Source organism: Halichoeres trimaculatus, unplaced genomic scaffold (assembly GCF_033239565.1).
Source record: "Halichoeres trimaculatus isolate MK-OKI-2021-1 unplaced genomic scaffold, fHalTri1.1 fHalTri1_scaffold_16, whole genome shotgun sequence".
Taxonomy (NCBI): domain Eukaryota; kingdom Metazoa; phylum Chordata; class Actinopteri; order Labriformes; family Labridae; genus Halichoeres; species Halichoeres trimaculatus.
In genome coordinates, this window is record NW_027437194.1 from 14,935,716 (window position 1) to 14,955,777 (window position 20,062).

Sequence of the window (20,062 nt, forward strand, 5' to 3'; positions counted from 1 at the left end):
CCTTTAAAAAAATCAACAAATTTTCCTTTTTGACTCTTCATATCTAAGAAATATATATTAATTATGTTTCGTTTACTACTGCTGTAGCCTATAATTCGGTTAAAATGCTACCTTTAATGACATATTTAAAAAAAGATACTCCCGAGGGGCTTCAGTAAATAGTAAAATATCATGAAACACCTAAAACACCACCCTGAGTGTTCTCGCGCGACAAGTATCGCGATGAACAACGAGAATACGGGAGCACCCGGGTCCGGTAACAAATACCTTTCGCTTTTAACGGTCGGCAAGTAAAAGGCGCTTAAACATCTGAGTAGACAGCTTGTTGTCTTCTTATCTTCAAGCTTTTGAACCAGCGACTTTGTTTCTCGTCACGTGTGACACAGGAGCCTCCTTTTATCTCTTAAGTCCTCGCTGTGGAGGTATTTAAACGGATGGTAAAGCCGCTGACAGCTCTGGATTCTCATCCGAGCACCACGTCTCGTTTTACCGGCATCCTGTTCTAACATTTTTATTACGATGTAAAAGCTGTTTAACGTTGTCTTGGTCTTTTTAATTTCGTATTAGCTTAAATAATTGAGGGGGGCGTTTTCGTAGGAAGCAAACTCAGGGAGAAAGTGAGGTTTGTAGTTTTGCCGGTAGCCGGCTGAAATAGAGGGACATGTGACGTGGTAACATTTGTTGGAGCTCGAGATGGTAACAGCGTTCGCGAGCACTCTGAGCTAACCAGCTCACTCTGAAGTCGGGAGCCGAACAGAGACCCTCGTGATGCACCAGCAGGGCTCGTTCATGCCCACCCTGCTCGGTGATGTTTTTTGCCAGTGCCGCTCATCGGATACCCACCCCGGCGTGGACCCTGGCGGCGGAAGCTCTCAAGAAGCTCGGGACCCCTCCTCAGCTTCAGCCCCTTCTGAACCTGTGAGCTCCGGCCAGCCAGAGCATCCTTGTGAAATATGTGGAGGACCTGAGCAGGATCACAGGCTGAAGGTGCTGTTCCAAGTTCTGGATGTGAACGGGGATGGAGGCATCTGTATAAACGACTTGACGATCGGGCTACAGAAATTAGGGGTTCATCGCACGGAACATGAGCTCATGGTAAGTGAGCATCTTTATGGGTTTGTGTCAGGTGTAGAGTCTGAATGATATGGAAGAGATATCACAGTAGTGTATTTACATTCATACAGTAACCCATACAAATGTGTATTTTATGAGACAAGCTGTTGCAGATCTCTTAATAGTATTTTGTTAGATATGTCTTAACACATTTTAAAGCAAGTGACTATATTCAAGAATACTTACCATTACTTTTACATTGTTTAACATTGCAGGCCTAATCAAGCTATTGTTTTAAGATCAAATGTCTAAAGTAACAATTTCTAAATCACCCCAAGCATCTTGTAAAGCAAAGCATCATCTTTTTAGAAAAATGTATACATCTTGCAATATTTTTTGTTCATGCCAGTGCAAGGTGCATACCTCTCACACAAACTCTATGTTCTTGAAAAATTATGGAAATTTCAGGAACTATGCCTCTCTGAATTTCATGCATTTCTTGTGTGAAAAAAAAACAAACAAACTAATGTGTATTTTACTTGTATAGTGTAAGGCAGGTGGTCAGCAGATGACTGTTAAAAGTCAGAGCATGGCATCAAAATCACACAGTGAAAGTTATGGGGATGTCTTCATGAGAGAACACCAGACAAACCTGTGGGAACTAAGTGATGATAGTTTCTACATTTATATCAAGGCTATGTTTACGCAGACAGAGGTGCAGACATATGTGCAGACATATGTGCTGTTTTTGATTCTCTCTTTTTAACTTTGGGTGTTTTATAACCATCCAGTGAAGTGTCACTGAATCAGTCAGTACCATCTGGCGACTATTTGCTCTCGTGACATTGTCTTTTTAACTAATATTTTCTTTCTTGTGTTATTTTACATGCTAGCCTGCAGGCCCTCATGTTGTGTAGTCTTTAAACAAATGATACAGAGGACCTGAAAAACTGTCATTCCTATGGGCGTTTTACAGTCATTCACATTTTATGTGCAACACAGCTTTGTGTAGCTTGTTTTTGTGTGGCTCTTAAGCTCAGTGATCCTCATACACAGTCATACTGTAATGTTAGAAGCGCTGGGAAGACCATCTGATAAAAGTTAGTGTTTTTCATGAAGACTCCATTCCCCATGAGCACCTGTACCCATTGTCATGTGGATGTGACTCATACCTAGGCATGCATTAAATTTAAAGTGCATGAATGAAGAGACCTAAATTTAACACTTCTTTTCTTTGTTCAAGATAACTTCTGTTTTTTGGACGGATAAAATTATTTCAGGCTTCAGGCCCATTTATGCTCACCGCTAAATACGGATACAAGCAGAGCCTTCTGTCCATGCTCTGCGTTCATTTCATACATATTTCTGCACTTTTCCAGAAAGCTTATGGATACGCGCCAAACGTAGCAGTATCACCGAAACCTGTAGGGGCAGTGTTGCTCTTACTACCCAACACTTGGGATGGGTAAAAATATTGATGAATTGATGCACCAAAATTAGGGATGGGTACCGAATTAGGTACCTCTATAGGTACCAACCGAATTCTGTCAAAAGTACTGAGTACTGATTCACGTAAAATCAAAAGTTACCATGTTTAGGTACCTAAATGCATCCTTGTGACTGTTAGGAAGTGGAAGAGTAGGTGATTTTCCATGCTGGACATGAACACAACATTGCAAGGTTATATACTGAAGATTGACCATGTTAAACTGAAACATTTGTATATTTTATTGAAGAAAATTGATATTTCTTTAGCACATTTACACAAAAAAAGTACCGAAAATTGGTACCGTTAAGTACCGGTGCCCATTGCTAGGTACCGTGCATCGGTACCGTATCGTTTCAAATGTGAAAGGTACCATCCCTAACCAAAATATTTCCTTGGCCCATTTAACGTTGATTAAGCAAGTCTTCTGAATCAATTCACCTCCTGGCAAGTTGGGGGGACCGACGTGGTATTCAGGTTGTATGGACGATGACACAGGAGACCAAACAACAACATGGCAGCCAAAGTAGCAGCAGCAGTGTAAAGCTAGCTCCTTCAGTTTTAAAGTCTGACATTTGGGTTGTTTTATCGCTCTTAAACGTGAGATGACATACCACATATGTTTACATGGGGCATGAAGATGGAAAATTAAAGCATTTAAATCAATATTTAATTGAATCGGTATTGAATCAAATCACAACCTAAAGAATCGTAATTGAATTGGATCATGACGTTCTAGCAATACCCAGCTCTTTTCGATACGTAGCTTAAATGGGTTACGAAGAAGAAATAACAATGATAGACCTTTTGTAATATATTTAACAGCCTCACTTACCCCCGCCTCACACAACAGAGCCTCCGTTTTTGTCTTTCATGCAAGCAGTACATTAGCAATTCCTCATCCACAGCCGACATGTTTGTTTAAGAGTTTGTTGTTGTCATAAACTTTTGACTCTGGGCTTCACCCCCTGGTGGATGTATTTGTTAACAGGAATGCCAACGTGAAGGATGCATGGAAGTATGAAAGCAGTGACGGTTACGTTGTTTGAAAAGGACGGAGACATTTTTGTACGTAAAGGGAGAATAAATGGACCTTTACTGGGTCACTTAGTTCTGAGAGGATTCCTTCAGGAGGCGGATGTTTGACTTTAAATGCTTGTGAGCACAGAAGTTGCGGTTAAGCAGAGGAGCCCCTGTGTCTGACCTGGTTGAACAGTCTGGACTGGAAGCAGATCAGAGTTGTAGAAATCCATGCTTCTCTGGAATTTTCTCTTTTTGTTTGTGTAGGATATTTACGTAATCCTGGATAATGGTCTTTTCAACACTGGTTGTGGCAAAGCACCAAGATGCAGAGGTCACTGGATTAGGCCTTAATAACAGTTTGTTATTCCAAAGTTCTGTAACTGTGCAAATAAAAATATCAGCCTACAGACTAACTCAAAATAATAATTTTCTTTATTATCCAGCAGCTAAAGCTAGTTTAAATATACATTATTCAACCTGCTTATTGTTCAGTTCCTTTTTAGCAGTCGGCTATGACCGTCTTCTTCTTCTTTCTTTGTAAATGTAAAATCTTACTCTTTGACTAAAGTTCAGGATGATGAAGATAGATTATAATGCTGCGTAAACATGGGGCTCATACTAGACATGATGTCAGAGTGCGAGATGGGCAGTTTCCCACCTTGTTTTGTAAAGTGTATGCACTAATGTCACTTTTAAATCAGGACAAACACTGTCTGACTGAGGGACAAAACATCCTGCAAACATGGCTGCCGCTGTGTCGTTGCAAACAAAAACAGAATTCAAATAGATCTCTTACTTGTTACTGTTGCTTTCTGTCACCAAGCGTGTGTAACAACAGATTACAACTGATTTTGAATACTAGGAACACCATTGTGAAGCATTATAAATGTCCTTATAAACACTCGAAAACACATATTAAAACACAATTTAAAAAATGGATGTTTAACAATTTCATGCTGCCGTAGCTTGATGTGTTTGGATGTAAAAAAGTGTCAGGAATATATCACGGGTTTGATTTCTGCAGTTTTCCTCCGAGCTGCTTGATAAACATATAGTCTTATGTGATGTTTGAGTTTGAAACAAACAGAAAGAGGCGTCTTGTGATGAGTGTTTAATGATCTCTGAAAACTGTAGGTCAATGTTTACTCTCACTGTGGATTCAGACATATGTGTCCCCAGGGTGTGTAACAAAGGCTGACTGTGGGTTAATTTATAAACAGGTCTGTAACAAAGTGTGCTGTTTTCACTAGTACATATGCTTCTTAAACCTGCTCTGACAGTGTAACGTGGTAGGCCCTAAATCTTTACTGTCAACAGTTATTGATTGTGTATCAGTCTTCCTATGCATGCCACAGTCCAAGGTACTGAGAGCTCCTCCAAACACTCTCAGACAGAGAAAGATGTGCCCACCTGTCTGAATGAAGCGAGGCTTAGGACTCTGAATTGTCATCATATACATGTCCTGATTCATGCTTAACAGTTTTTTTGTTATTTTTAACTATTTTTTGGGATATTTTTGCATTTGTTGACACAGGCACCTACAGAGAAACAAGACTTACAGTATAGAAAGAAGAAAGAGAGAGATGATAACTGGAGGCCAAAGGCAGGAGTTGAATTCTCTGTAGTTTTATGGAGGACTGAAATCTACACATGGGGTGTGTGATCTTTGAATAGGTCATGTGTCTTTATCTTTGAGGAGTTTCTTAGTGGTCTTGAAACATTTTCCCTTCCAGATATACTGTATGCCTGATCCTTGGGCAGGACTGGATTGATGGCATTTTTGAAAATAACATCACCATGTCAGCTGATGAATTTTAGTCGTGAGAAGAAAGATCTGTGTTTTACTCTGCTGAAAACGATTACTGTGATTTTGTAGTGATGGTTGGACACTGGAGCCTAACTGTCAAATGGGAAAAAGACAGAAGAGCAGAAGAAAGCTAAACAAGGGAGTGATAGAGCACGAGCTAAAGGTTAAAATAGGAGCTGAAGGCAGGTAAATCTGTGATAATGTTCATTCCAACCCATATGCAGCAGTTATTCTGCAGTGGTCTGTTCAAACTTGTGGGTCTAGAGTCAGGTTACGTTAGCTCTGCTTGGTGAGGTTGGAGTTGGTAGAGGATTTCCCAATGTTACACATTACAGACATGTCTCTATAGCCTGCAACTAAAATATGGTACAAACTGACAAAACTTACTTGTTGTCAGGTTTCAAACCATAGCTCTGTGTAACAGTTGATTATACCTAACCTTGTGGCATTGTATCTGGTAAAAAGTTGTCTTTAACAAAGAAAAAGTAGAGTTAAAAAGAAGACCTGATCTCCATTCACTTCCAAAACATACCCCTTGTTAAAGTTACATCTTTCCCACAGTGTGTGTGACTCCACCCCAAAAGGGGGCGATGCAGTCCAACTTACACAGATCCCCCTCACAGCAGTTTCAATGATGTTTTTTTCCCCACAATTGTTTTATTGTGATAGACTTGCCAGACGGTGGGTATCTGAAGCTGAAAGAGAATAGATTGAAAAACTGAGAAGAGGCTTGTTTAACATCCTTTGGTAACTTGTTTGCAAAGTCATCAAATGGATCTCTATCTCCTTATGTCTATTTTAGGAGCAGGGAACTATTTGAATAATAAGACTTAATTAGACTAATTGTTTATTTTTGCTTGAAATGCCCTGGACACTGTTAAAGGGGACATATCATTTTGATCCCTGATTTAATACTTACATATAATATCATAAATTTGAAAACAAGACCTTTCAACCCCTGAATTTTCAAAAAATGAGATATTGTATATTTTCTGATATCCTAGAACGAGATTTGATGCCTCTGAAAATAGGTCATTGCCATTTGGCCACGAGATTTCGACCGTCGTGATCCTTTCTTTTTATTGGAGTAATCTGATAAAGCAGCTCCTCCTCTGTGATGTCAGTTAGTCACACAACCGCCACCGAGGGATACACCCACCAAGAGCCGAGTATAAACGTATAAACTATACATGTTACAGTACCAGTTTGACTCACCACACTGAAGCGTCCTGAGATGATCTGTGTCCAGGTGGATTTTCTTTCTCCTGAGCTGCAGAACCGTCTGGGTCTGACTCGGGGTCCAATACAAAAGGACGTATCCTACACTCTGCCATTTTATTAGTGCTATCAATGCCTTACGGTGAAGTTTTGGCAAACAGCAAACTCGCTCGGTCTACTCCATCCAATATGGCGATTTTGTAAATACTGCCATGCTGCAAAAAACGCCCCTGGCTCTACCCCCTCCGCCCCTCTGATAGAACTGACCAATCAGAGGGGAGGAGGGCTGTGACGTTGCGAGGTTACTAGAGGTCATTCTCGAAACGGAGCGTTTCAACGAGATCTTCAGAATGGCCTAAAATGAGGATATTGAGAACGCTGGGGCAATGAAGGAACTAAATGACTTGTACTGAGGGCAGAAATGCTTTACAGGCATCCTAGTCTGGCATAGTGAAAAGGAGAAACAAGCATGATATGTCCACTTTAAATCATTGTAATGATACTGCTACTAATAATGATAATAATCAAAGGAACCTTATAAAGAACTGCTTGCTTAGGCATTAATTCTTCATTTATAAGCATTCCTATAGTATTACTCATTTGCTCACTCATAGTTACACAGTTTATAAGCACAGTGATCAATGTCTATCAGCTGTCAATAATTGTTTGATGGGGTCATCTATAAAGTATTTAATGGTTAGATTTCCTGCTGTATAGTGTTGTGGATTCACCATTTATAAATGATCAACCATCAATTATCTGTCACTTCAATTAAAAACCACTTCATACAGAGTTAAAATAATTCATTAAATCATTTAGACTGTGTGATATTCATGCATCTAACACTGATTCTGACATACATGCAGGAATGACATTGAATGTTCTGCAGTAGCAGTAAGCAGTTTAAATAGTGGTGGAGACAGTGTCTGCTCCTGTCAGTGCGTCAGCATCAATAAACTCTCCCGGCAGAGCAACCTGTGAAAACAGGGTTGCACAAAGCAGCTGTAGCAACGAAGGCTTTATGTTGATATATTTCCTGCTGCGTCACATTGAAGCTAAAGGAACCCGCCGTGCATGATGAGAGTGAAAATGAGATGGAGCTCAGTCCGTGGGCAGACTGGCTCACCTGCTGTTTGCTGACTGTGTGCTTGACTGACTAAAAGAAAGAGCAAGAGGAGGGAGGGTGGAGGCATCACTCAGCAGATTTCTCTCCTGTGAGGGAGGGAAGGGAAACCCTGTGTTTCACCCTCCCCTCCCCTCTACTCTCAACTCATAAATTAATTTCATGGTGCAATCCTGTCCTCTATTGGAAGAGGGGCTCACTCCATAGTTTGACCTGCCAGTAAGGGCTGCAGTCATTGGTCGGGCTCGGCTGCAGTGAGGATGCAGGTTTCTTGAGACTCTCTTTGCTGCATTTCTCTTGCTGCTGTCACTTAAGCAAGCTAAGTGAAAACCCTGTCTGTACACAGCGTTCTTTGTTTTTTCCATGAGATGTTTCCAGTGTGAAATTTCTGTTCGACAAATGAAGATGAACTGATGCCATGGAATTAACTGCGCAGGTGCTGGTGTGGAGACTTTAATATTCATCCTGCTGCATTTTGATGATCTTGGAACTGAGCCTGGATGTCTGTCAGCAGAGTGCTTAAATAAAAGAAAGCTCCAGGAAGAGGAGGTTTGGAGCTGGAGCAGTGAAGCAGAGGAGAGTGGAGGAACACTTCTCTGCATTGTCCTCATCTGACCTTACCTCACTTGTTCAACTCTTTGCTTCCAGCCAGCAGACACACTTCAGTGGTGTTTTCTTTTCTTGGACTGGACTCAGTTAGACCCTGTTTAAGGATGCTGCAGGACATGCTGAGTTCACTGTGGCAGAGACTTTTTGGCAGGACACAGTGTGATCCTGCTGAAAGCGCGGAGGAAAAAGAGAGTGGGGCTGCTAAAAAATGCACAGAGCAACATAAAGAGCCTGAAAAGTCCTCTGATAGGAAAGAAGTCAGGGAAGATGTTACTCCAAAGAAGACCACTGTGTTAATCATGGTGGCTCCCCCAGCTGATCTTCAACAGGTAGGAAACCGCAGCAGCCTGCAGAACCCAAAAGGACATGGCAGACAAACTTCTTTGACAAGGTTATGTTGTTTGCTTTTGCCTCTTTTCAATAAGATGGGAGATGGAGTTAAACATCTGGAATGATGGGATTGGTAAGGACACAGCACGGTGATGGGTGCTGCTGGGTTGAGGACTTAGCCTTTGGACACAGGTTGCACTCTTTGACCACTGAGCTTTACCTACTGGGATTGAAGTTTTTGCAGTGTACACCTCCTTTGAGCTCCATCTATTGATTGTGTACACAGTCTGGCAGTTTTACTGTAACCTGACCTCAGTTCAGTTAGGACATCTTTATCTAAACATCCATTCATCTTTATGCAGTCATTTACATTTAGCGGTGTAGCTCTGCTGTGCTGTGGACTCCCTGTCCTTACAAAAGCTTGCATGGATTGGCAAATCCTGAGTAGGGTAGAGGGCATTTCCTCTTGCTTTCCAAGGCAGGGAGAGTAGCAGCAAAGATCTGTCTCTGCAGATCAGAGGGGCATAAGTGAGAACACACAGGATGGGCTTTAAGATCAGCTGATAGCTGGGCTGAGCTTGGATCATGACCTGTCATGTACATGACACTACACTCAATTAATAGCTCCTCGTGACACTTTTATTTTATTGCAGTCTGAAATGCTCCAGTTGTACATAAAGTCAGGAATAATGTGTTTCTACTGTTGGTTGGTAACCAGGTTCCTCCAGTCTTAGAGTTTAAAGTTCCTGGACTTAAAACTCTAACCAACAAAACTTTATTTTCTTTTTTGATTAATCTGCAAATAATTCGGTTTTTTGGATAGAGTCCAAAATCCAGTTCTCGTTCATTTAAGACACTGTAAAACCAGAGGTGAAGAAACAGTAATTGGAAAATTCAGGGTTTAAAATATCCAATGAGAAGCAAGTTGAGATAAAATTTACATTAATAAACATTAACAAATTACCAACTGATGATTTAACTGTTTAGGGAAAACTCACGCTCTTTGACCCTCCTCCTCTTTGTCCTCAGGGGTTGAATGAGTCAGAAGGTCTCAGACCCAGCTCTTAGTGAATATTTAGCACTGATTATTGAATGTTTTTGAAGGTTGAACCATATTGTTGACTGTGATTTTTTATGGTGGTGGTGACCTGTGGCTACATTATTTTAGATTAAAAAACAAATTAAAATAGCACTTCTTCTGGCACTAGATGGCAGCACCTGCAGCCAAATAACTTGTAGCACTTACTCACACTAACTACTGTTTTCTTCCAGTCTAAATTCTTGCATGTTGTACGTCGCTTTGGACTAAAGAGTCTGCTAAATGAAATTGTAGAGTTGTAATAGAGTTTAATTTGGTTGTTTTCTCTGTCAGGATACAAAAGTTTTAACTCTAGAGTTTGTCAGTTGATACTAAAAAATATATATCTTGATGTTTTCAAGAACACAAAAATTATTTAAATAAAATAAAGAGGTTTAGATAAATGAAAAAAACATTTCACACAACGGAAAAAGAAATTCAATGGAATAAAATGGGGGGGTTTGGATTAGAAAAATAAACCTGCACTTACTGCTCATTACTACAGATTCTACAACAGAGAAGTAAAGAGATCTTTCTAGGGATGGGTACCGAATTAGGTACTTTTATAGGTACCTACCGAATTCTGTCAAAAGTACCAGGTATCGATTCATGTAAAACCAAAAGGTACCATGTTTAGGTACCTAAATGCATCCTTGTGACTGTGAAGGACTGGAAGAGTAGGTGATTTTCCATGCTGGACATGAACACAGCATTGCAAGGTTATATATTGAAGAATACATTTGTTGAATAGTTTTTTATATATATATATATTTCATTATTAAAAAAATTGATATTTTTTTACCACATAAACACAAAAAAGTACCGAAACTTGGTACCATTGAGTACCGTATCGTTTCAGGTGTGAAAGGTACCCATCCCTAGATCTTTCTGAATGACCCTTTCAGGAGCAAAAGTAGAAATTTGAATGCTGTCTCTCCTAACGTTCAGATAGTTCAATTTTAAAGTCATGATAAAGAGCAGTAGTTGTTGAAGCCGTTGTACTCAAACATGAAAATGAGTTCCTGTAACCCTGTAGATATCTGTTTTTCACTGAATTATTTTATTCAACACTTTGCTGCTCTGTAAATTGACACCATTAATAAAATCTTAGTAACTTATTCGTACAGCACCTTAAAAATGTGGCAGGAATTCTGTGGAATAACAGAATAAATATCTTTGTCCTGTGAGTCCTTTTGTGCCCATTATTTCTCTCATGCTCAGTCAGATCTGCTCCCATGCAAACTGTGTGGTTGAGTATTGCTCAGGTGAGATAGAATCATGCAGATTTCTTCTGTAGGTAGCCATTTCCTGAGAATTTGTTTATGTATTCTGTGTGGATATTCTTTCCAGTCAGCAAGCTGGATTCAACACTTGCCAGAGACGGACCTGATGGCTGTGATGACTGTAAAGTGTTTAAAGTGCAGGCTGAGTCAACAGAGGACAGATGGAGGGAGATGTTTGAAGCTTCACCTCTCTGACCTTTGCTGCTGTTTGTCACACCTGCACAAAACAGCAGCACCAACAGCTGTGAATGAGTTCATACCCCCTCACAGATAACAAACTGTCAATACAGCTAATGCAGGGAGCTACATGACGCTCAAACCAGCTGCCATCCCTCTTATGGTTGTTTTTCTCTTTGACAGAAAATAGTGAAAGCTGGAGACAAAGACCTGGACGGACGGTTGGATTTTGAGGAGTTTGTTCATTATCTCAGAGACCACGAGACAAAACTACGGCTGGTCTTCAAGAGTCTGGACAAAAAGAACGATGGTGAGGACTTTTTTCAAAATTTGCATCTTGACGTCACTTCCTTTTGACAGTGGAGGAGTGGAGCCTCCACCAGAGTTCGCTGAGCGTGGAGGTCTGCAGCTGGACTACTCTCGCTGTTATTGACCAATCAAAATTAAGTATTTTACAGATATGGGTAATGATGTAAGATGAATTACTTTCTCAATGGGGAATTGTTAAATGATTATTTGTGTCTTTGTTACAGGCCGCATTGATTCTCAGGAAATCATGCAGTCTCTGAGAGACCTGGGAGTGAACATCTCTGAAGAGCAGGCAGACAAGATCCTCAGAAGGTGAGCAGGATGTTGTGATACTGTGTTTGTACCTGTCCATATATCTGACTCCCTGTGACTCCTCCCCTTTTTTAACACTTTTAAATTTGTCCGATTTTTTATTTATGTTGTTAGAGGATTGAATATAAAACTCTTTGTACTGTGAGATGTCAGCTGTATGTGAAAGGTAGGGTCTGCAGGAATTTTAGTAGTAAACACAACATTCAAACCAAGCTCCACCTCCTTGGATCAGTGCCAGCAGCAGCACACATCCACAACCTTCTACCGTGACTACGTGAACACACTCACTAGCCCAACAATCACCTGTAGCATCATGTTTCTACATGGGAGAGACTCGAGAGCCATGCACCTGATTGACCAAACATACACAAACTTACACCGGGTATTTGATACATACCTGGTTACCCTCTTTTAGTAAGAAGCTTTCACTTGGTTTCACTTTGGTTGTGTTTTTCTTCTTGCCTGCTTTGTAAACCATTGTAGCTGCTCTGATTAGCTTCTTCCACATGCTAATTTATAAACACGCAAAGTCACTTGCATACAAGGTGCTCTGTGATTGGCTGAGGTAACCACTTTTGGTCTCTGCCGAAAAATGCCCTGAAACAACCAAAACATCAACATACAGGCAGAGGAAGGGGTTGAGGCAGACACACACACTGAGACACATGTATAGAGGCTCAAAGGAGAATATTGAGTAGGATTATTCCTGTAAAAAGACACTTTACGTTTTCTGGAAAATCTTGCAGACTCTACCTTAAATTAATGAAGACTCAAATGAATGTTTGTACTTTTTCAAATCTAGCACACTGATTAATTGTTTTACGTTCCATCTCTCACAACCTGTTCAGCTGTGGTGTCTGTCCTCATACAAACTCTCTCGTACTTGTTGTGTGTTGTATTGTTGTAGCCCAGTGTGGTTCCTGTCTGGTTCCTCTAATCTCATGTCTGTCCGTCTTTGTCCTTCTCTTTCTGGCTGGTCTCAGAATAAGGAGGGGTCATATCTGGGCCCCTATCCTGTAGTAAGTAGTAGCTTCTGTAGTCTGCTTTCTTAGCTGCTGCTGCACCGTTCACCTCTGCACTGTCTGTCAGCTTCAGTCACCAGCTGCTGTTTTATTTCCTGTGATTTCAGAAGCAAAACACAACAAATATCACCTGATTAACTCTGTGATCATTTGTCGTGGCACAGGAGGTTGAGTGAAATCACTTGCAGTGACAGAATGCAGTCAAACGCAACAGTGCATGTGAGTGAGTGGCTCATCGTTTTTGCCAAAACATGTCTGACTATTATTTTACATCCCCAGTATGGATAAAAATGGCACCATGACAATCGACTGGAACGAGTGGCGAGATTATCACCTCCTGCATCCGGCTGACAACATTCCTGAGATCATCCTTCATTGGAAACACTCCACGGTACAAAAATATGTGCTTCTTTTGGTTTGGTTTGAATATGCTTCATAGGTAAAGTTTGAACCAAGACAACAAAACACTAAGAAAGTTGCATAGTGTTAAAAACCCACATTGGGCTCTAAACTAATGGGCTTACAGTTTTTCTTCATGGCTTTGGTGCATTTTTCAAATCTTCCTGCAAATTTCTCAAAACAATGTGTTCAAATAGCAAAACACCTTGGATTACCTGCAAAAGCCAGTCTCTTGCTCGAAATCCTTAATAATATTTATCTCTAAAAGGAAATGCCTGTGTCAGTGAACATGTACATGCCAAAAGAATGACAAGTCCTGGTGTCTTTGACTGTCTTCTAAGACAGGCTTTTCTATAACCCTGCCCTTGCTTCTCAGATTCTGGATGTCGGGGAGAGTTTGTTGGTACCTGATGAATTCACAGCTGAAGAGAAAAAAACAGGAATGTGGTGGCGACATCTGGTGGCCGGAGGAGGAGCTGGAGCTGTGTCTCGAACCTGCACGGCTCCTCTGGACAGACTCAAAGTGCTCATGCAGGTAAAACAGCGCTCCCCTGATCATGGAATGATTTTTTTAACAGACAAAGAAATTTTGATACAGGTGAAAACATAGTGACTGTTTGTCCTTCTCAGGTCCATGCCTCCAAGAGTAACAGCATGCACATCACTGGAGGGTTTGTGCAGATGATCAGAGAGGGGGGAATGAGGTCCCTGTGGAGAGGAAATGGAATCAACGTCATTAAAATTGCACCGGAGTCTGCGATTAAATTTATGGCGTATGAGCAGGTATGCATAAGACGACGGCTGTAGAAAACAACAAACTGATCTGAGTTTTTATTTGCTCGGGATTGCGTCAGTTTTCAATCAACGATTGTCTAAGTGCTGATAGCATTTCCAGTCACTGACACATTTTAGCATTAAGTAACACACAAACGTCCTGTCTGTCAGATTAAACGATTGATTGGAAGTAACCAGGAGACACTGGGCATCACAGAGAGGTTGGTGGCCGGTTCTCTGGCTGGAGCAATCGCCCAGAGCAGCATCTACCCCATGGAGGTGAGAAACAAAAGACAGAGATCTAAAATTAAATCCACACTTGTGAAATATCTGACATCAAGATTTCTTATTCACAACTCATGCTTCATTATGTTTGTATGCAGAAATATCCGCGCGGCGTCTCTTTGTCCTGTGACTGACTTCCCATTTTAACTTTTAGCCTTGAACGCATCATGTGAATCTGTGACCTCTGCTCTGAAGGGACACAGACCTTCACACGCAGACTCACAGACCGGCACGTGTGAACACGTGTGAGCAAGTCATTTATGTAAAAGAGGTTATAATGTTAACAGTAATGCACGGCATATAGTCTATGACTCTTAGTCAACACAGTGGAGCTTTTTTTATCCATGAGATTGTCTGACATCACATTCTGTCCTTGTAGGTCCTAAAGACACGACTAGCCCTGAGGAAGACCGGTCAGTTCTCAGGCATCGTGGATTGTGCCAAACATATGTTCAAAAAGGAGGGAGCGGCTGCTTTCTACAAAGGCTATGTCCCCAACATGCTGGGCATCATTCCATACGCTGGCATTGACCTTGCCGTTTATGAGGTCTGTATTCATCAAGGTACCTTCTTGTTTAAGGTTTCTATAAGGTCAGTCTGACTTCTTTGTTCTCCTCTCCTCCATCAGACTCTAAAGAACTGGTGGCTGCAGCGCTGCGCTACAGACAGCGCTGATCCAGGTGTGTTTGTGCTCTTAGCATGTGGAACGACCTCCAGCACCTGTGGACAGCTGTCCAGCTACCCACTCGCCCTCATCAGGACACGAATGCAGGCACAAGGTCAGTCTCTGTAGAGCTCCACTGCAGTGCAACAGCTGCTGGCTGAGGGGATGTTTTCAAACACAGGGTTCAGCATATTTTGACCTCGTGGCATTTGCAGGAGTTTGAATGGAGAATCATTTTCTGACACAAATTTCCCAATTTTCAAGTGTCACCAGTGATTGACATCTAAAATAACCAGATTTAGAATATTAAAGGTAGGGTCTGCAGGAATTTCGGTTACTTGTTTGTAAACACAACATTCAAACTGGGCTCCTCCTCCTTGGATACCAGCAGCAGCTCATACCCACTGTCTCCAACCATGACCATAGGGAACAATGGAGCAGGATTATTCCTGTAAAGTTGACATTTTATTTTTTAGAAAAAATCCTGTAGACCCTTCTTTTAATGTACAATTATTTTGAGGCTGTTTTTATGTTAAGACTACACTGAATATCTCTGGGTTTGACGTGCTGCCCTCCTCTTATTGTCAACAGCGAGCGTAGAAGGCAGTCCTCAGATGACCATGACGGGCCTGTTCAAACACATCATCAGGACTGAGGGACCAAAGGGACTCTATAGAGGCCTTGCACCAAACTTCATGAAGGTTATCCCCTCTGTCAGTATCAGCTACGTCGTCTATGAGCACCTCAAAATCACTCTGGGGGTCCAGTCCAAATGAGGAACCAACACTCCAAAGGTTTTTCTTTGTTGTTTTCAGTTGAGCTGAAATGAACCAGCAGCTGACCATCAAATATTCCAACACCCAATCACATGAGAAAATGCATAAACTTTAAACGACAGAGAGGCCCATGAAAGACTGTGTAGGGCTGCTTTTAGACCTGTTAATGTTTGTTCAGGGAAACCAAGTTTACATTGAATGAATGAACGAGGTTAACTGTTGTCCCAGAAACAAACCTAACTCTTTAGAGCACCACAGACCACATCTGCTGGTCTCTGTGGAGAGGGTCTTTGCTTGAAGGGCTTTGCTGAGGCATATCATGCAGCATTTCCAGCGTCTCTTGACTGGAAGATTTGCACATTAAAAAAGACACGAAACCTATTTAGATCCAACCACTGTGGGTCTGCAGGTTCCCACTGCACTAGGGATGCGTGATATTAGTATCAGCAGATATGAACATTTTTGCAGAGTATGTTTAAATGTGTGCACAGGGTGACCACAAACACACCAACAATGACCTTGAACATGTCGGCTATATAGAGGCATTCAAAGATGACAGACAGGTCCTGATATTTGTTAAATCAGATTTAACTGCAGCTTAACTTTGTTTTTTGTCCACAAACATTTTCTGTAGGTTGAGATAATTTCAGTACCACTATTTCACTTTACAACCAAAACTTTACACCAAGGTTCTGGCAGCCAGTTCTTTCTTTTGTCATCTACAGATTAAGAAAGTTCAGTTTTTTCCGGCTCTTTTGAAAACTTAGGGGTTTGCAGAAAGGGCCAAAAAAAGTGAAAAAGAAATGCCTTGATTTGCATTTGAATGTGCTGTCTTTAAATCTTGAACTGGACGTCTAAAGTATACACTGAGTCAAACCTCTGACTAAATGCACTTTGCTGTCCTTGCATTGGTAGTCTTCCTGTTAGTTTTGCATTTACCAGAAGACCCAGTCATAACACTTCATTTTGACCCTTAAAACAAGACTGAATGTTGCACAGCAGCTGCCACCTGTGTTCTTGAGCTAAGACTATTGTCAATAACTATCAGTCTGACGAGGTGATTGGTCTGTTGTCGAGTCATTCACAACCCAAAGATTTTCTGTTTACTGTCAAGGTTGAGGAAAGGACTTAGAAAACATGATTTGAAAGGTAAAGCTGTAATGGCTCTGTGATTATCAGAGCCTCACTGCGTGCAGAGCTGGAGCCGCCTGTGACATAAAGCTATGACGTGCTTCAGTTTTACAGGCTGCACTGACAAATCACGTTCTGTTTAGAAGCTTTTTTCTTTCCTGTTCATCCTGTAGCTGTATTCTTCTCCATGTATGTGCGTTGTTTTGCAAAGAACCACCATCTGAGGTCTGACCAAGGATTTCAGACACATCCAGGAGGAAAAAATATGAGATTTCTTGGATGATATTGTTTGAGATTGTGTTATTTTGAAGGGAATATTGGATTGAAACATCAGCACCGTGATGTTTTCTTTCAGTAACAGGACTCTGAAAAGACAGTATTTTATATAAATATACACTTGACTTTAAAATATTAAATGAAGGTTAACTTCACCAGATGCTCTGTGTTCTTCACTTCACACAGGCAGGCGACTATCCAGTATTTACCTCGAAAATAAAATGTAGGCTTACCAGAGACTAAAGTTATGACCTAATACTCCTAATATCCTAAATCCTAAATTAAAGGCATTTATTCTTTTGATACTAAGTCTTTACTCTCGTAAAATTACTCTTTTAAATTTGTTTCCTTTTGTGATACCTTTTTTTCTGTTCTTGCAAATTTACATTACTCTTAAAGATATCACAAATAAACAAACAAAATTAATGTAACTATTTAATTGTTGCAATAGCATAACATTTTTTTCATCCTGATGACTTTTTGCTCATAATGTAATGACTTCATTTACAAATTTCTACTACCCTAAGACTTAATTCTTGTAAATTAGTGACTTAAATCTTTTTTTTACTTTGGTCTCTTGGACTTTTGTTTCCTTAATTCTCATATTTTTTTCTTCTCTCATGTTGCTCTAATCCTCGGTTGCGCTGCAGTAGTTACAGAATAACTGATGTTGTATTCCCCAGATAAACCCTCAGTGGCATTCAGTCATTTAATGGGAATAGAAATCAAACAGTGCTGTATTTTCTGTGATCATATGCTGACAAAACTCATGAATCAAGACAAACCAACAGAAAGAGTTTTTCATTGTTTCATGTTAGGAGAACTAGCGCCCTCTTAAGGTTGTGAACACAAGCTGCAGAAAGCCTCTCTGGGTTTCACCTTTGTTCTTTGTTAAAAATCACCTGTCAAAAAGTTTTTCTTACCACAGGTCTGAGGTTAGGAAAATCAAAGCTGTATTTGAACTTTCTGACAAGGACTAGCAGGTGAAACGGCTGTTAATGTTCCTTAATACTGCTGTGGGGTGAATCCATTGGATGTGTGTAAACACTGCTTCAAGTGTCATGAAGGGCGATCAGAGGCAGCTCTCTCCACCTGCCTGATGTCAGACAGTCCACGAGTGCCTTTAGTGTTCAGCCTCTCTCACCTACAAACACACATGAACACTAAGAGTCTGTGGGATGTTGAACGCACTTTATGGTACTCTGCTTTAATTCCTTTTTTTTATTTATTACTGTATGTCTGTATTTATTTATTTATATAAAAAAGGATTAAAGACTGAATTTGGGCTTATTGAGCTGATTGTGAAGTGTCCAGGTGGGTTTTTTATTTTATGGTCATCTTCGGTCTGCAGGCGGTTTCTCCTAAAAACTGCTGGGGTTTCCAACCTCACATGTATAGAGCCCTACAGTGTCCTATGATATGAATGAAATCATCTTAGCAGAACTATGTAAATTATATGAAAATCAGCCAACAATGTGTGAAGAGGGTTTCTCTTTTGTTGGATTCTTTTGTTTGCCACAAAGTTCGACTGAAAAAAAACAAAAGTGTCTTTCAGTGGCACTTGGTGCTTCCCCATTTCTTTATGTTAATGTTTTGCACAGTTGATTGAACTTGATGTTTATTCTTGTTTTGTACTTTGGGAGTCCATGAAAATTATCCTCATGATGGAAGTAAAGAAACAGGAATCCTTTTACATATCTAAACATATTCAAAGAAAAAATCCTTTGGTTGAAATAAATGAAGTCAGTGAGGGAGTAAAAAAACTCCCTGTCCCTTTGGCGCCTGGCGACAAAAGCTGCAGAATACCCAGAGCCCATATGAATATGTTAGCTGTTTGAATATCTGAAGTTAATTTTATTCAATACCTATACAGAGCTGAAAGTTTTAAAAACTAATTTGTTTTGATGGCATTAATACTAATAGTTCTGCATGGCTGGTTTCACTGACTGCTGGGTGGGTTGTAGCAGTTTGCCCAGAGGCTCAGTTTGGTTTTTGTATTATATTTACAAACACACTTTGCTGACAAACTAGTGCTTGTCCCTAACCAAGCTTTCTGCTCATTTTCCTACACATCTTGAGTTCTGGCTCCTTAAGGCTTCCAATATTTACTCTACAAACCAATGAGTAACCCCTTATGATGGCTATGTCTACTTTCTATGTACAGTCTGTGGTTAAGTTACATACATGTCGAAAAATTGCTGCCAGAAAAGAGCAGCTCTCTCGTGTCTGACTGTTTGATCTTCTGTCAGCTGCCTTATTTATTTACAGCAACATGTCTGCTTCCAACTCACGCTGTGTCTTCAGAGAAGTTGCAGCTCAACGCCTGATCCATCTCTGTTATCATATCTATGCATTCAAATGTTTCCTCTCATCGCTCTAATGTTTTAAAGTGATGGTGTGAGAAGAACTGTACACATTGACTTTGGGAATAGAATGCTGCATAAGAGGCTGGATTAACAAGTTGTAAATGGTGGTATAGTTTACAAATTTATTCAGTACATATATTGATAAATATATATTTCTATTTTATTTTATTATGCCATGCAACTGTGACAGAGATGCAGGAATGAGTCTGTTTGTTGTTGGATAAGTTTGCATGTAGATGCATCAACTGAAAGAATGTTGTGGTGAAAATAAATAAGTATGCTTGTAAATCTCAGCTGTTAAATAAACTCATTCAGCAGTGATTGGATTCCGGTTCATATTAATTTATTAAATCTGGAAACACACCTCTCCATCCTCCTCAATCGGCGTCCCTGGTCTTATCTCCAATTTCTTCCATCATTCTTCTCGTTCATCTTCCTTTGTCGTCCTACTAGATCCTTGTCTTGTGTCATTCTAACTGATCCTTGTCTTTTATTGTCCTCCTTCTTTGTCTTCCTTCATCCTCCTCCTTAATCCGTGTCCCTCATCGTCCTCTGCAATCC

General features: G+C 40.5%; 1 protein-coding gene across 3 annotated transcripts; it reads left to right on the plus strand.

Moving 5' to 3' along the window:
- Nucleotides 1–137: 137 nt before the first annotated feature.
- On the plus strand, nucleotides 138–19,814 carry slc25a25b (solute carrier family 25 member 25b). 3 transcript variants are annotated; one of them, XM_074690105.1, is made up of 11 exons: nucleotides 138–1,095; nucleotides 11,371–11,497; nucleotides 11,721–11,808; nucleotides 12,792–12,827; nucleotides 13,110–13,221; nucleotides 13,606–13,764; nucleotides 13,860–14,012; nucleotides 14,175–14,282; nucleotides 14,668–14,835; nucleotides 14,917–15,067; nucleotides 15,544–19,814. In XM_074690105.1, exons 1-11 carry the CDS (start codon nucleotides 769–771, stop codon nucleotides 15,726–15,728), a joined length of 1,614 nt encoding a protein of 537 aa, XP_074546206.1. In that variant the 5' UTR covers nucleotides 138–768; the 3' UTR covers nucleotides 15,729–19,814. The 3 variants fall into 3 exon arrangements, with proteins under 3 accessions (XP_074546206.1, XP_074546207.1, XP_074546208.1); XM_074690107.1 differs by lacking the exon at nucleotides 138–1,095 and adding an exon at nucleotides 7,989–8,648 and having other exon boundaries at nucleotides 15,544–19,812; XM_074690106.1 differs by lacking the exon at nucleotides 12,792–12,827 and having other exon boundaries at nucleotides 181–1,095; nucleotides 15,544–19,813.
- Nucleotides 19,815–20,062: the final 248 nt, after the last annotated feature.

Bases quoted from the DNA above. Each gene is read 5' to 3' on its own strand.
- slc25a25b (XM_074690105.1), top strand. From the start codon at position 769: ATGCACCAGCAGGGCTCGTTCATGCCCACCCTGCTCGGTGATGTTTTT. The intron at 14,013-14,174 runs GTATGCATAAGA...CCTGTCTGTCAG, and splicing joins AATTTATGGCGTATGAGCAG to ATTAAACGATTGATTGGAAG. The intron at 14,836-14,916 runs GTCTGTATTCAT...CTCCTCCATCAG, and splicing joins TTGACCTTGCCGTTTATGAG to ACTCTAAAGAACTGGTGGCT.